The sequence below is a fragment of the Electrona antarctica genome (genome assembly GCF_951216825.1).
Source record: "Electrona antarctica genome assembly, chromosome: 7".
Lineage (NCBI taxonomy): Eukaryota > Metazoa > Chordata > Actinopteri > Myctophiformes > Myctophidae > Electrona > Electrona antarctica.
In genome coordinates this window covers 32018088-32031794 of record NC_136812.1, presented here as the reverse complement: position 1 = coordinate 32031794, position 13707 = coordinate 32018088, and the positions used below count along the sequence as shown (strand labels likewise).

Here is a 13707-nt window from a genome sequence, read left to right as displayed (position 1 = left end):
GTGCGTGGCTGGGCTCTGACCATGCGATGCACAGATGAAGGAGAGAGCGATTCAGCACTTACGGGTGCCGTTGATGAATGTTCTGACTTTTGTTTTGGTGACAGCGAGGAATTCGGAGGGTCGCGCGACTGCTCCGAATAATGCTGCTCTTGTCTATTTGTCTGCAACCCAAGCATTAGTAAGCTCATATCGGGAAACAGTTACCCTTGAAACGGAGCGCAGCAAAAAGGAGGCGAGAGGGGGAAAAAGGAAAGAAAACAGTCGTCTGGCTAATTTCCTTACAGTGCGAGGTCTTGCCTCTCTTTTGCTTTAGGCAGTGCAGTTAAGGGGGAATGTAAGCACCCGCCATTATACGTTGCAGTGCAAATGTGCAATCAAATCTGACTTAAAGCCACTCGCACTGTAATGAGAGAAATCTTTTGGGCAGAAAGGGCATTAGAAGTGGGACAGAGGAAAATACCAGAAAGGACACAGCATACAGACTCCGGAGCCTGTGTGAGAGAGCTAAGGTGCATGAAGTGTGTGTGTGTGTGTGTGTGTGGTGAGATGAATAATGTGCGATAAGTAATGAGTAAATGAATGGATCGGCGTATGAAAAGGGGATGAATGGGTGAGTGAATATGGAGGAGGAGAGAAGTGAAGAAGAGAGAGAGAGCGTGGCTTCACTTTATTGCCCAGTCTCTTACATCCTGTACTGATCGATATCAGAGCACTAAACGAGATGAAGGCCCGGGACACGCTCATACCCATGCCCTGTGTGTGTGTCTGTGTGTGTGTGTGTGTTTATCTGGTGTACTATATGTCAGTCAAATATAGCATGTTTTGGTATCTTTTATAATTCTAAAGACGTCTGGAGACGTCTTGGGCACAAATTGGGTTAATACCCGTTTGGGCTGCCACCCTATATTGGAGATTGCCCCTTCTACTATACCAGACAGACGTCACTCCCTACTCCCCATTATGCCATTTTGTAGTGGTGATGTCCAAATGTATAGTGATAATATTATTATACCTGATACAGTACATTAGAACCGTATTCCACAATACATTGTGAAAAGAAGAATACAGATGCTTATCTGAAAAAGAAGAAAAAGGTTGCACACTCGTAGCCACGATGTTACGTGGCTACGAGTGTGCAGCCTTTTTCGTCTTGTATATACAGATGCTTATCTGACACGCGGAACATGTATGATTTTTGAGGGGCTGAGCACGGAATGTGATGTATGATGATAAGACCGCCCCTCACTTTACACAAGTGATTTTTTTGAGGGGCACTAGCCCCACCTATACACAGGTTTAATGTTTGTCTTTAGTTCAATGTTTGTTTTGTAAACGCCATTGACAATGAATGGAAAATGTACGTCATAATGTAACTCATTATGTCATATTGTCTCTTTATTGTTAAACAGTTTAAGGTCCCCAGACGGAGATCACCGTCAAGTTCAAGTTCACGGTCAGTTGCCCGAGACGGAGATTGCTAAATAGGACGGAGATTAATGATATCAAAACCGGTCGCATCGCTCCACAGCCTAGGAGCGCTTGTTGCCCAATCCTCGGTGTTGCACAACAGTGACACGTCATCGAAAATGTTCCCTGCCTGTTTAGCAGACGAAAACGAAAATCTTAAAACGTTCATAACTCGCGATCTAAATCATCCCGTCTAATTATGAAAAAAGATCCTGTGTTAGACGGCGCTCCGCGGTCCAGTCGCTAGTCGCGATAGATTTATTCTTACCTCCCGTTGTTGTCGATCGACTCTAGAGTGGTGTGGCTATTGTTAGCTGCTACACAGACATTCACAACAACTTCCGGTCCCCCGGTAAAAGTGGTCCGGGCGCTATAAATGATGGGCACATTTTATTAATGGATTAAATAGGTCCGGGCCCTCAAGGTGTTAACGGCGTTTAATATTTGTGTTGGCACCGTTTGTTTTAAATCACCATTACATCACCTAATCATCACCTGAGTTAGAGTGTAAATATTATCTATATGTTATAGTGTCCTAAATAGAACTCTCTACAGGCAGTAGAGAGTAGTGAATGAGACAGAGCCTAAAAGTAAAATTAAAATTAAAGCCTAAAGGTGGGTTCATCCCACAATCTGCCTAATCTATATGAGATCTAGTGTGCAGAGCTGATATGTTGGCATGACGGTGGCATAAGAGAAAGGGCCATGGAGTTCCCCCTCTAGGGAGCATGACTGTTCTCAGCAAGTGTCATGCCACTTTTTTGACATTTTGGCCAAAGAGTGGCACTAAAGGAAGGTTCAAGGGGGCACCACAATCAGCAGGCCTTGTTTTGGGAGTATTGGCCGGCCCAGATGAACAGACTTACATGCAAACTAGCAGGTTAGAACCAGCTAGTCGAGCTAATGATTAATACTTGTAAAGTGCACAGAGAGTGAACCTGCCAAGAGACAGCAATGCTAGGAGGGAGAACGTTGCAATCCTACGGGCAGAGATGAGGCCTGAAGTCAAACAAGGTGAGTACAAAATATGGATTGAAGGAGAACACAAAGAAAGCATACGAAGGAAGGAGTGTGAAGCCAGGCGGCAAGAATGGGAAAGGAGAAAGAAAGAATTGGAGGGGAGTGTGTGGGAGAGGGTGGGCGGGGGGGATGAAGGGCGGGCCGGGCAGTAATTTATCCTTGGCCTGCGCATGCTTTACGGCTTTCTTAATTCAACTCCTGCTACTATTAATGGAGTTAATGTTGAGATTATATCTATTTTCTGATGGCGGGGGGTTGAATTACTGCAGCCATTCTCCCCTCCTCCTCGGGCTCCCCCCGCACTCAATCACCCACGATGCCCCATTACCGCTGACATGAGAGAGAGGCGTGCGGCACACTGGGCGTGGGTCACCTCATGTCCTGTGGTCCCAGAAGCGCTGGGGAACTTTCCCGTTGGGGACAATAGGGCGAGATGGTTGCTTAAGTTTATTTAGCGATGGGGTTAAAAGATGCATAGGGTTATATGGGCTGTGATACGATTGCCACCACTGAAGGGATTTTAGGAGAATCTAGGCCGCCTCCCCCTTAAGGTTTTTAAACGAGACACAAATAATTGGAGGAGCTTATTGGTATCCACGCTTTGACGCTTTAGCCGTGAAGCAACGTGGGTTAGACTGTGTGACCAGGACAGATGAGGGCAGGGATCATTGGGTCCGTCGGGCTGGAGATGGAGAGGGGAGAACATGAGCTCATGGAACAAATAGATGGGGTTTAATCTTCTGTTCATGGGGATGGGGGCTTTTTGGAGTCAAAACTGAGAAGAGAAACGTGTGCATACAGGATGAGAGTTCCTGCTCCCCCCCCCACCAAACGGCCCCCGCCCGTCTTCCCTGCGCTTCTACACAAGGGGTGATATTTCACGAGATGTCGCAGGGCTCAAATTGAAAATCCCTTGATGAATCAATATTTACTGCGGTGGCTAAATGAATAGTAATAAGTCACCAGAGGCTGAGGCCGGTCCTTGCCCAGGCCCCTTTGGCTCACCAAATCTGAATTACACAAATGAGCCCGCGCACACACGCACGCACACACGCACACACACCTATGACGCAACGATGGGACACGCAAATACACCGCCCTGACTCTTGGGGTGCAACAGTAAATCAAATAAAAAAAATATTTTTAATTGATAATAAAAAAATAGTTCACATGATTATTTTAAAGAACCAGAATCCATTTTTGCACCACAACCCAATGAACGTGAGTTTGTAGATGTTTTCACTATTTTTATCTATAAAATAGGGCTTAAGTGGTTAATCAGACCACTTTGTTAGAATTCCTTTTCACGTTCAAATAATACATTTGATAATAATGATGCCCCGGTGCTCGGGTGGGGGAGTGGTAAAGTATCTGCCCATCACCACAGAGGTGGAGGGTAATACACCCCCACCCGGTGCTCGGGTGGGGGAGTGGTAAAGTACCTGCCCATCACCACAGAGGTGGAGGGTAATACACCCCGACCCGGTGCTCGGGTGGGGGAGTGGTAAAGTATCTGCCCATCACCACAGAGGTGGAGGGTAATACACCCCGACCCGGTGCTCGGGTGGGGGAGTGGTAAAGTATCTGCCCATCACCACAGAGGTGGAGGGTAATATTTGTCACTGCATGTAAGACCAGCTCAGTGGCCTTGTGGTCCGCCCAGAGACTGGGAGAGCACTCAGCATCAAGGGCAACATACTAGTGTCATGTCCAGGGGGTGTACTACATGAAGCTGCCTCACGCTACAGAAACAGGAGATAGGCCCTATATATGGGCCTCATGGCTCGGCAAGGCTTACTTATTATGTACTCCTCCAGGCTGTGGCGGACCCTGTCAGCAGGGAGTGTTGGGCGGGAGGAGTAGCACAAAGGCTCTACGTTCTCCCGGTGGGGCCTCCTCTCTGGCATATGAGTCATTATGCAGTGACAACATACACATGTGTGTGGGGAGGAATTAATTGGCATAATGTCTAAATTGGGGAGAAAAGGGGGCAAAAAAACAAAAAAGAATATCCCTTAAAGGCTTCCCAATGATTTGATTAATCAAAAAAGTGATCAATAGAATAATCGCTAAGAGGATAAATCAATAGTTACAGTCCTAGCTGTCCCAACACGAAAAACTAAAATTAACAAAATGTAAAACATCCAGAACAGTAACGTGAGTTATGTCAGTGTATACAGTATATTGTGAAAAAGTGAACAAGAGAGAGCATGCAATCATTTCAGACATTGTTCACCTGCGTGCACACACCAGCTGATAGCAAGACATTACACAAAAGTGATGTAAGGTCTTATATAGCCTGATCAGCTGTGGTCTGACGTAATGTCTGACGTAATGAAATCACACCCGGGTGAACTGGGTGACCGTAGCAACCGTGCTCATTTTTTGAGCACAGACAGACAGACTAACAAAGCCAGTTGTAGGAGTGGTTTACACCACTCAAAAACACACCTGTGCATTCAGCGACATGTTACTCTAGTCCCTTGGAAGCTTCAAAAACGAGTTGCACTGTTTGGTGTTTTGGATTAGGATCAACAGTTAGGGTAATTTTCAATAGTTTATTCCCTTCAATTCATAATAACTTCCAGACCAATTATAATAATCCATTAACCATTTGGAAAATCACTGGCCGCATTCATAATCGCTCTAATAAAGACATTTGGAAAAATTCATATGACTTGGTTACTAATCATCATAATAAAACATCAATTAAGGGTCTTTTTTCCCACAGCAATGAAGCCATGAATAACACATTAACTTAATGTCCGTCACCCAGAGATGACCTCATCATAAACATTCATTAACTCTCTGGCCTTCGGTGATGACCTCACCACTCACCCCCGTCGCCCGAAGAAAGAAAGACTAATGAATGAACATACATAAAAAGATGGGGAACAACTTAAAATGAGGTGCTGATTTAAACTGTTATATTTTTCTTTAAACGTAATTAAATTGAATCAGTTTAACCATACAATCCCCAGTGTCCCCATTCTGGGCATATTAATAGGTGAGCATTAGGTCAAATGTATACGTGTAGTAGGTGTATATGCTATGTGTAGGTATGTAGATATCTTGACTTCTTTGCTCTCTTTGACAGGCTTCTTTAATGTTTTATTTTCTCCCTGCTCTCAGAATCATCAATAATAATTTCACCCACTTCTTTACATGTCTAAACCAATGATGTGACAATAAAGTGGATTCTTGATTGTTAAAAATAGGCAAATATTTGGTGTAGAGGGAAAAAAGTAGTCAAAGAAGTGGTATTTAAGTGATTCATATGCAACTGCTCTTTACAACAACTTCTACACCAGTAGTCTAGTACATAAAGGAAATAAATCCACTCAGTTTGGACAAAATTGGATTATTTTGTTTCTCAACTGATTCTGACAGGACAAAACACGTAAAACACTCCTTGGGCTCAAAATCAAAGCCTGTGCACTATAAAGGCTTGGCACAGAGATTGATTCATTGATTGAAAACGTTATTAAAGGGACACTTCACCCCCTTTGCAACCAGATCTTATTTTAATGACTACAATTACCATAATGCTTGGTGCACTCTCTTGTGCAGAAGGAGAGGGCTGTCTTACTGAGACAACTTGTAGTCCAGGAAGGAAGACCAGAGACCAGTGTCCATGACACCATGGACACTTTGGAATACTAAAATATCTGAAAACACATTACCCACATAAAAACCCCAGGAAAGTGTTTCTTGTCTCCCAAACATAATTAAAAACAAGTATTGATGTAATTAATATGGGTGAGTGAGGGGTTATAACTGGCTCGCAATGGTGACGTAATAAAATATAGGTTTCAGATTACATATATACATGTATGTATATTTAAGTTGTATATGTAATTTGTAAGTTGAAAAGTAGTATACTGTGGTTACTTGGGTCGTTTTATGCGTATTGCCGTGGCTGCGTATGACGTAATGAAGATATGTACCAATGCCAGGGTATAACTGGCTCTCAATAGTGACGTAATAAAGATATGTTTCAGTGTCGGGTGGATTAAAGGAGAATTTCAGACTAGAAGGCTTTCTTACCTTTATTTGTAGTTGTTACGTCCCCACCAAAGAGGTCCAGGTGTTATTTTGTGCAAAAGTGGATATTTCCCCTAATAAAAGCCCTCAATGGGGGTTGGGTTTTTGTGCTAATTCGCTTATTTTCATCGAAATAAGTAGTAAAGTGTGCCGCTTGGGATACTATTTACATTATGAAAAGAGGATATATACAAAAAAAAGATTTTTGAGCGATGGAAATAAGCGAATTAGCACAACACCCCAACGCTTTTGCACAAAATAACACCTGGACCTCTTTGGTGGGGATGTAACAACTACAAATAAAGGTAAGAAAGCCTTCTAGTATGGAATTCTCCTTTAAAGGAAATGCCTCTATGTATATATGTATATGTAATTTGTAAGTTGATTAGCAGTATACTGTGGTTACTTGGGTCGTTTGATGCGTATACCGTGGCTGCGTATGACGTGATGAAGATATGTACCAATGCCAGGGAATAACTGGCTCTCAATGGTGACGTAATCAAGATATGTTTCAGTGTCGGGTGGATTAAAGGAAATGCCTCTATGTATATATGTATATGTAATTTGTAAGTTGATTAGCAGTATACTGTGGTTACTTGGGTTGTTTGATGCATATGTCCCGTAGCTGCATATGACGTGATGAAGATATGTACCAATGCCAGGGTATAACTGGCAGGGTATAATGATATGTTTCAGACAGTGTCGGGTGGATTAAAGGTAATGCCCCTATGTATACATGTATGTAATCTGAAACCAATGCCATATCAAGCACAAATTAATCATTACGTCATACGCAGCCACGCGCATCGGAGCACCGGACAAACAAGTAGCGCAAGTAATGATATGAAGAAAAATACCCCCCATGCCCCCCTTTCATCTGTCTCAGGCAATGTTCCATTCCCTGCCGGTGGAAATTAATGTGAGGAGCCCACTGGTGTAAATGTTTTATTTCCAGGGTTATCTACTGTGTAAAAATGAATGCCATAAATTAGTGAGCGCCCTTTCACATGGCTGTGATATAAAAAGACAAGGCAGTGTCGGCACTAAGCGATATTAAGCATAGTCATAGAGAAGTGCCACAGCGAGTGTGTACACTAGGTTCAATTGCTTATGCGCATTGAAATAGAGATTCGCAACTGGTTTCAGAATGGAGAGGAGAGGGGAAAGGGGGCCAATTTTGCACTGAAGCAGGAGACAATATGCAATATGTTAACCAACTAGGTTCTGGAATTACAGTGGCTCTTGTCTGTAACCCTGGCAGTGCCACCACCGGAACAACACTACATGGCTGAGTGTCTATATGAAATATGCAATTGTATACATGGACAAGGATAGAATGGTGTTTTTAGGGATTTAGCTCTAAATGCAGAGCGACATACAAGGAAAACACGAGTTAATACATCAAATGCATAGAAATAGTAATCTAGGATCATAGGTAAAACACAACCTAAATCTGTCTACATAACATGCTATCCATTTATTTTTTCATTTGCATAAGCCTGCAAAGGTATGTCAAGCCTAGGGCAAGTGCTACGGCAAGTGCTACGGAAAGAGCTACAGGCTAAGATGGAGTCTGAAGAGGTGAGTCTTGGTGGAAGACTGGGAGTGAGTCTGCAGTTCTAACTGCGCTAGGAATTCGTTCCACAGTTTGGGAGGCAGAAGGGACAAGAGTTTGGGACGTGTGGAGCGTTGTCCCGGATGTTTTAGGGAAGGTTCTGACAGCTTCCCTGTGTTAGCTGATCTGAGTGAGTGGGAGGGGTTGTAGGGTTGGATCAGGCCTTGAAGTTAATGGTGCTTTGTAGGCCATCAGTGTTTTGTACTCTGTGCGGGTAGTAACTGGGAGCCAATAGAAGGAGCGGAGAAGGGGGGAGACATGTGAAAACCTTTGCGTGTGTGTTAAGATTGTGTGTGTGTGTGTGTGTGTGTGTGTGTGTGTGTGTGTGTGTGTGTGTGTGTGTGTGTGTGTGTGTGTGTGTGTGTGTGTGTGTGCTTGTGCGCGCGCGTGTGCGTTACCTGGCAGACTGGATCCTCTTGGTTCTCCAGGTGGGGGCGGGGGGGCTGTAGTGAAAGGTGTGTGCAGAGGCTGCGCTCCCCTGGCGGGTCACCATCTTGTAGCGGCTCCTGAACACTCTCTGATTGGCGGGGCCTCTCTGGGCAGGAGAGGAGGGGCCTGAACAGGGGGGTCAAATAAAGCAATGTCTGACAATCAATACGCAGTAACACTGAACATGGTACTTGACTCTCATACAGGAGTTACACTTTAGATATTGTGTGCGTGTGCGCGCGTGCGTGTGCGTGTGTGTGTGTGTGCATGACACACACACAAGTTGGTCACAGAACTCTGGCAGATGCACTCTTTAATAAGCTTCACATGTAAAAATGAGAGGGAATAACAAAGGCAGGAATTTTTATGAGCCTAATAAATCATATGCTCTGTCTCTTACTTCCCTCCCCTCATCTCTCCTTCCTAGGCTCCCCTCCCTCCCTCACCCCCTCTCTTACTTCCCTCCCCTCATCTCTCCTTCCTAGGCTCCCCTCCCTCCCTCACTCTCTCTCTTTAAGTCTCATTCGTTATATCATTTCACAGATCCATCAGGGGCGAGGTGCCAGAGCAGTGTGGGGAGAGAGGCGGGGGGGACGGAGGGGCAGACTAAGTGTTTTTATTTATTTATTTTGCTGTGTATCCGTCAACACCTTGCTTTATGATGGGCCAGTGGGGACTGGCTGATGTTCTGAAGCTTCTATGGGGATAAATGGAATCTGCATTGTGGGAAGCTGAAAGTGGCAAGTTTGTCAATTTGGGTGATTTGAGTTCTGAGATACATACATAGGGGCACATGGGCAGAATTACAGTTCTGAGATACATACATAGGGGCACATGGGCAGAATTACAGTTCTGAGATACATACATAGGGGCACATGGGCAGAATTACAGTTCTGAGATACATACATAGGGGCACATGGGCAGAATTACAGTTCTGAGATACATACATAGGGGCACATGGGCAGAATTACAGTTCTGAGATACATACATAGGGGCACATGGGCAGAATTACAGTTCTGAGATACATACATAGGGGCACATGGGCAGAATTACAGTTCTGAGATACATAGGGGCACATGGGCAGAATTACAGTTCTGAGATACATACATAGGGGCACATGGGCAGAATTACAGTTCTGAGATACATACATAGGGGCACATGGGCAGAATTACAGTTCTGAGATACATAGGGGCACATGGGCAGAATTACAGTTCTGAGATACATACATAGGGGCACATGGGCAGAATTACAGTTCTGAGATACATACATAGGGGCACATGGGCAGAATTACAGTTCTGAGATACATACATAGGGGCACATGGGCAGAATTACAGTTCTGAGATACATACATAGGGGCACATGGGCAGAATTACAGTTCTGAGATACATACATAGGGGCACATGGGCAGAATTACAGTTCTGAGATACATACATAGGGGCACATGGGCAGAATTACAGTTCTGAGATACATAGGGGCACATGGGCAGAATTACAGTTCTGAGATACATAGGGGCACATGGGCAGAATTACGCCTATACTGTATGCAAGTCTATGACAGTGTTGCCCACTTTGGTCAACTTGCTGGAGTGAGATTTTCTTGGCATCTTTTGTGGATGTTCGATGCATAAATCATTGTTTGATTCTGAACAGAACAATTACCTTGAAATAATAAGCATATTATATAGAATTAGCCTGGACTGAAACTCTTTTCAGATTATCTTTGATGTAAGGCATTTTGATTCATTCATTTCATTTTAACCCCAAAGGCAGAAATCAGAATTCTGAGTGGTGTCAAATTAAAAGGGTTGGTGATTGATTGTTAATGGTTAACACGTAGTCCACCAGCATTTATTGATAACTTGTGATATAATTCACGCCAGCCTTTTTCCCTGTTCAACTTATTTTGAAGAGCCAAAAACCCAGACCGGATGTTATGATCTTATGTTAGGGTGTCTGACGATGCATCAACACTCCATGTTTACCGTGGGTGTTGCTAAAACATAATGGAGGGGCATCACAGCGTCGGCTCTAGTGACACCTTTTAAATTATTTTTAATGCTTGTTCATAATATATTTTTAATATATTTGTCTTTTTTAACCCGTGCCCCCCCCCCTTTTTGTGCTGTATTTTTAACCTTTAAAACAGCCTGTATGAGCTGTGGGACCATCTGAATTTCCCCTCGGGGATCAATAAAGTATCTATCTATATATCTATCTGGGCTGTGGAATAAACCTTGTTTTGACCAGAAATGCCATCTGGGACAAGGAATAGGAGATACAGGCGATTGAAAGAAACAGATAGAATGGGTGTTTATGGGCACGGCGATCAAGATGGCGCGATCCAGTGTTATTGACAACACCAGCTAGCAACCCGATGCTAACATGACGCATTACGACTTGATCAATCAAAAGCACTATAAAAGACCAATTGCCGTACACCAACGGAAATGGCGGGGAGCGTAACATTTATTAATTGCCATTAATTGCCATAGATCAACACCAATGGCGGTTGGTGTGTTAAGACTGTGTCACTGTAATGTCTTGAGAACCACTCCCAATTTGTCATGCTGCACTGCAGTACTGTTTCTTACTGTGGTGTTGACAGAGGCCTCTAGTTTGAGGGCTGTAAACATTATGGCATCAGTGCAATAGACCATATTCACACGGCGGCCATTTTGGCATTTTGCATTGAAAAAACAAACTTAATGGCAAGATGGCTTGACACTAAGAAGTGGAATCAGTACATCTGTCACTGACTCAGATGAAAAGGATGAGTCTAATGAAAAGAGACTACTAAATGACTTTGAATTAGTTTTGCAACTTGGTCTGTGGTTCTCCAAATAAAGAAGATGGGGACAGATAAGAGAACCACACAAAGTTCCACTTCAACATTTGTCTTCTTATTTCTTTGTTGCATCACTTTCAATTGCATCCTGTATCCTGTAGGAGTTCTCTCTCCTGATTAGATACAATTTCTATCCCAACTTTAAAATGTATTTGCTGAAATTCTGTTTAAACTTAAAGTGCTGGATAGATGGGGAGACTTGTTACTGAACACTATAGCAATACTATTGTAATATAGAAATATTTAAAGCTCTATGTAACTTTTATATTGTCCAATCTGTAAGGTAGCACCTTCTTTGTGCAGTCTGTGTTTTTTATTTCTTTATTGCACAGCTGCCCCCCTTTGCCAAACTTGTAGACTTTTGTATTGTTCTTAATTTAACTTTTAATCTGTTTTAAATCAATGACCTCTTCCATACAGGTGAGGAAAGGATTCCAAATAAGCCAGCAGCTTCTTCCTTTCCTTGCATTGTATTTTTGTTCTTTGATATGTTATTGTCTATATTTTGTACTACGTGCTAAATAAATAAACCTAAACCTAAGAGAATGTTAATACAATATAACTTATAATTGGGGTGGTTGTATATGTGTCCCTGCTCTTCTTTAGAGACATCTTGTCTCATTTGACACGATCCTGTTATTTATTCGATGCACATTTTGATCTGAAAGTCAGGTCAAAGAGAGAGTAGAACAGTACAGTTAGATAGTGAGTGCAGTAACACTTATTTTAACCAAAAAAAGATCCCACTTAAGCCCTATTTAATCATATGATGAATAGCGATGTGATAGGTTGAGAGCTTGTAGATCTGCTATATTTTCACTATTTCGAGATTGTTTTCCTTTCCATGTTTCTACGGTCTGTATGCAGACCTTGGACCAAGCAGTCGGACATTGTTTGTTTCATTCAGACGTGTTCCTTCCAAACAAAAAGAATAAATCCGTAGCACCAATCTATTCACTCTACCCTCTTCGCTCCCTGTACCGTACATTACTCACCATAGCGGTCAGTGACAACACTCTGTCTTCTTAATGAGTAAATAGAGAGAGAGAGATGGAGAAAAAGAAGGGAGGGCGTAAAGAAGTGCGAGAGGGGCTTAGGAAATGAGATGCTATACTCCACAATGAGCTCATTTCGCTTCACCTCTATCACAAGGCCATAATTGCCAATTGCCATGATTGTTGCCATTTTAATTAGCAGCCATTAACAAAGCATGACCAGAGAAAGAAGCTAGCCACAATGACAAACAATAAAATGATTCAATTTCCCCCACTTCTGCACCGGCAATATACCGATTCCACAATTCTCCCAACGTCCTTCCACATACCCACACCCCCTTCCCCTCCATTTCCCTCCTCCTCCTCCTCCCCTTCGCTCTTGTCTTCCGCCCGTTTCATTTGTCAGCCGACACACAGTTGTGGATCGGCTGGAGAATTCATCTCAGACAAACATTTACAGATGAACAAATCACCGCAAGCTGAGGGGACCAGCCCAGAACGCTGTGCGTGCTCAGGGATTACATGCACTGCACACACGTAGGTCTCTCCACGCGCCCCGGTGTACAAACAAGGCCTGCGCACGCACGCGCACACACGCACACACACGCACACACACACACACACACACACAAGCCTTTAAATGTGCTCCTGGTATAACTGTACGAATGGTGGGTCATGAGAGAGTGAAAAAAAGAGATAGAGGAAAAAGAAAGCGAGAGGAGGCGAGGGGAGAGAAAGAGAAGTGGTGGGTGTTCTGGTACAGGATTAGTTGCCGGGCTTGTAGTCACTTTTTCTCCCGGCAACCATCTGTATCGCAGTCAGAGCTATTTGGGCGTCCTGGCAGATGACAAATAGGGCTTGTCGAGGGAGCTGCTGTGGCTCACACAGCAGCCCCCCCACCACCACTTCCCAACCTCTTACACCACCCCCCACACACACCTCCAGCATCCCTCACTTCCAACCCCCTATCTCTCAATGAAAGCCCCTCAGTCCAAACAGGACCACCCCCCCCCCCCCCCCCACACACACACACACCACCACACACACACCGTTCTCCAACCGTGTCCTAAGCATTGTTCCACCTTAGCTGCTGTCTAATGACAGCTATAGTGAGCTGTTGGTGTGTGTGTGTGTGTATGTGTGTGTGTGTGTGTGTGTGTGCTTGTGCGCGTGTGTGTGTGACGTGTGTGTGTGTGTCTGTGTGACGTGTGTGTGTGTGTCTGTGAGACGTGTGTGTGTGTGTGTGTGTGTGTGTGTGTGTGTGTGTGTGTGTGTGTGTGTGTGTGTGTGTGT

The 13707-nt window shown here is 43.9% G+C and overlaps 1 protein-coding gene across 1 annotated transcript in view; it reads right to left on the bottom strand.

The window, feature by feature from the left end:
* Positions 1 to 13707, bottom strand: part of zc3h3 (zinc finger CCCH-type containing 3) — a 69447-nt gene that overhangs the window by 25703 nt on the left and 30037 nt on the right. Inside the window, exon 4 of the mRNA XM_079505875.1 lies at positions 8545 to 8701. Coding sequence (XP_079362001.1) covers positions 8545 to 8701 — 157 coding nt within the window. The remainder of the gene's footprint in view (positions 1 to 8544; positions 8702 to 13707) is intronic.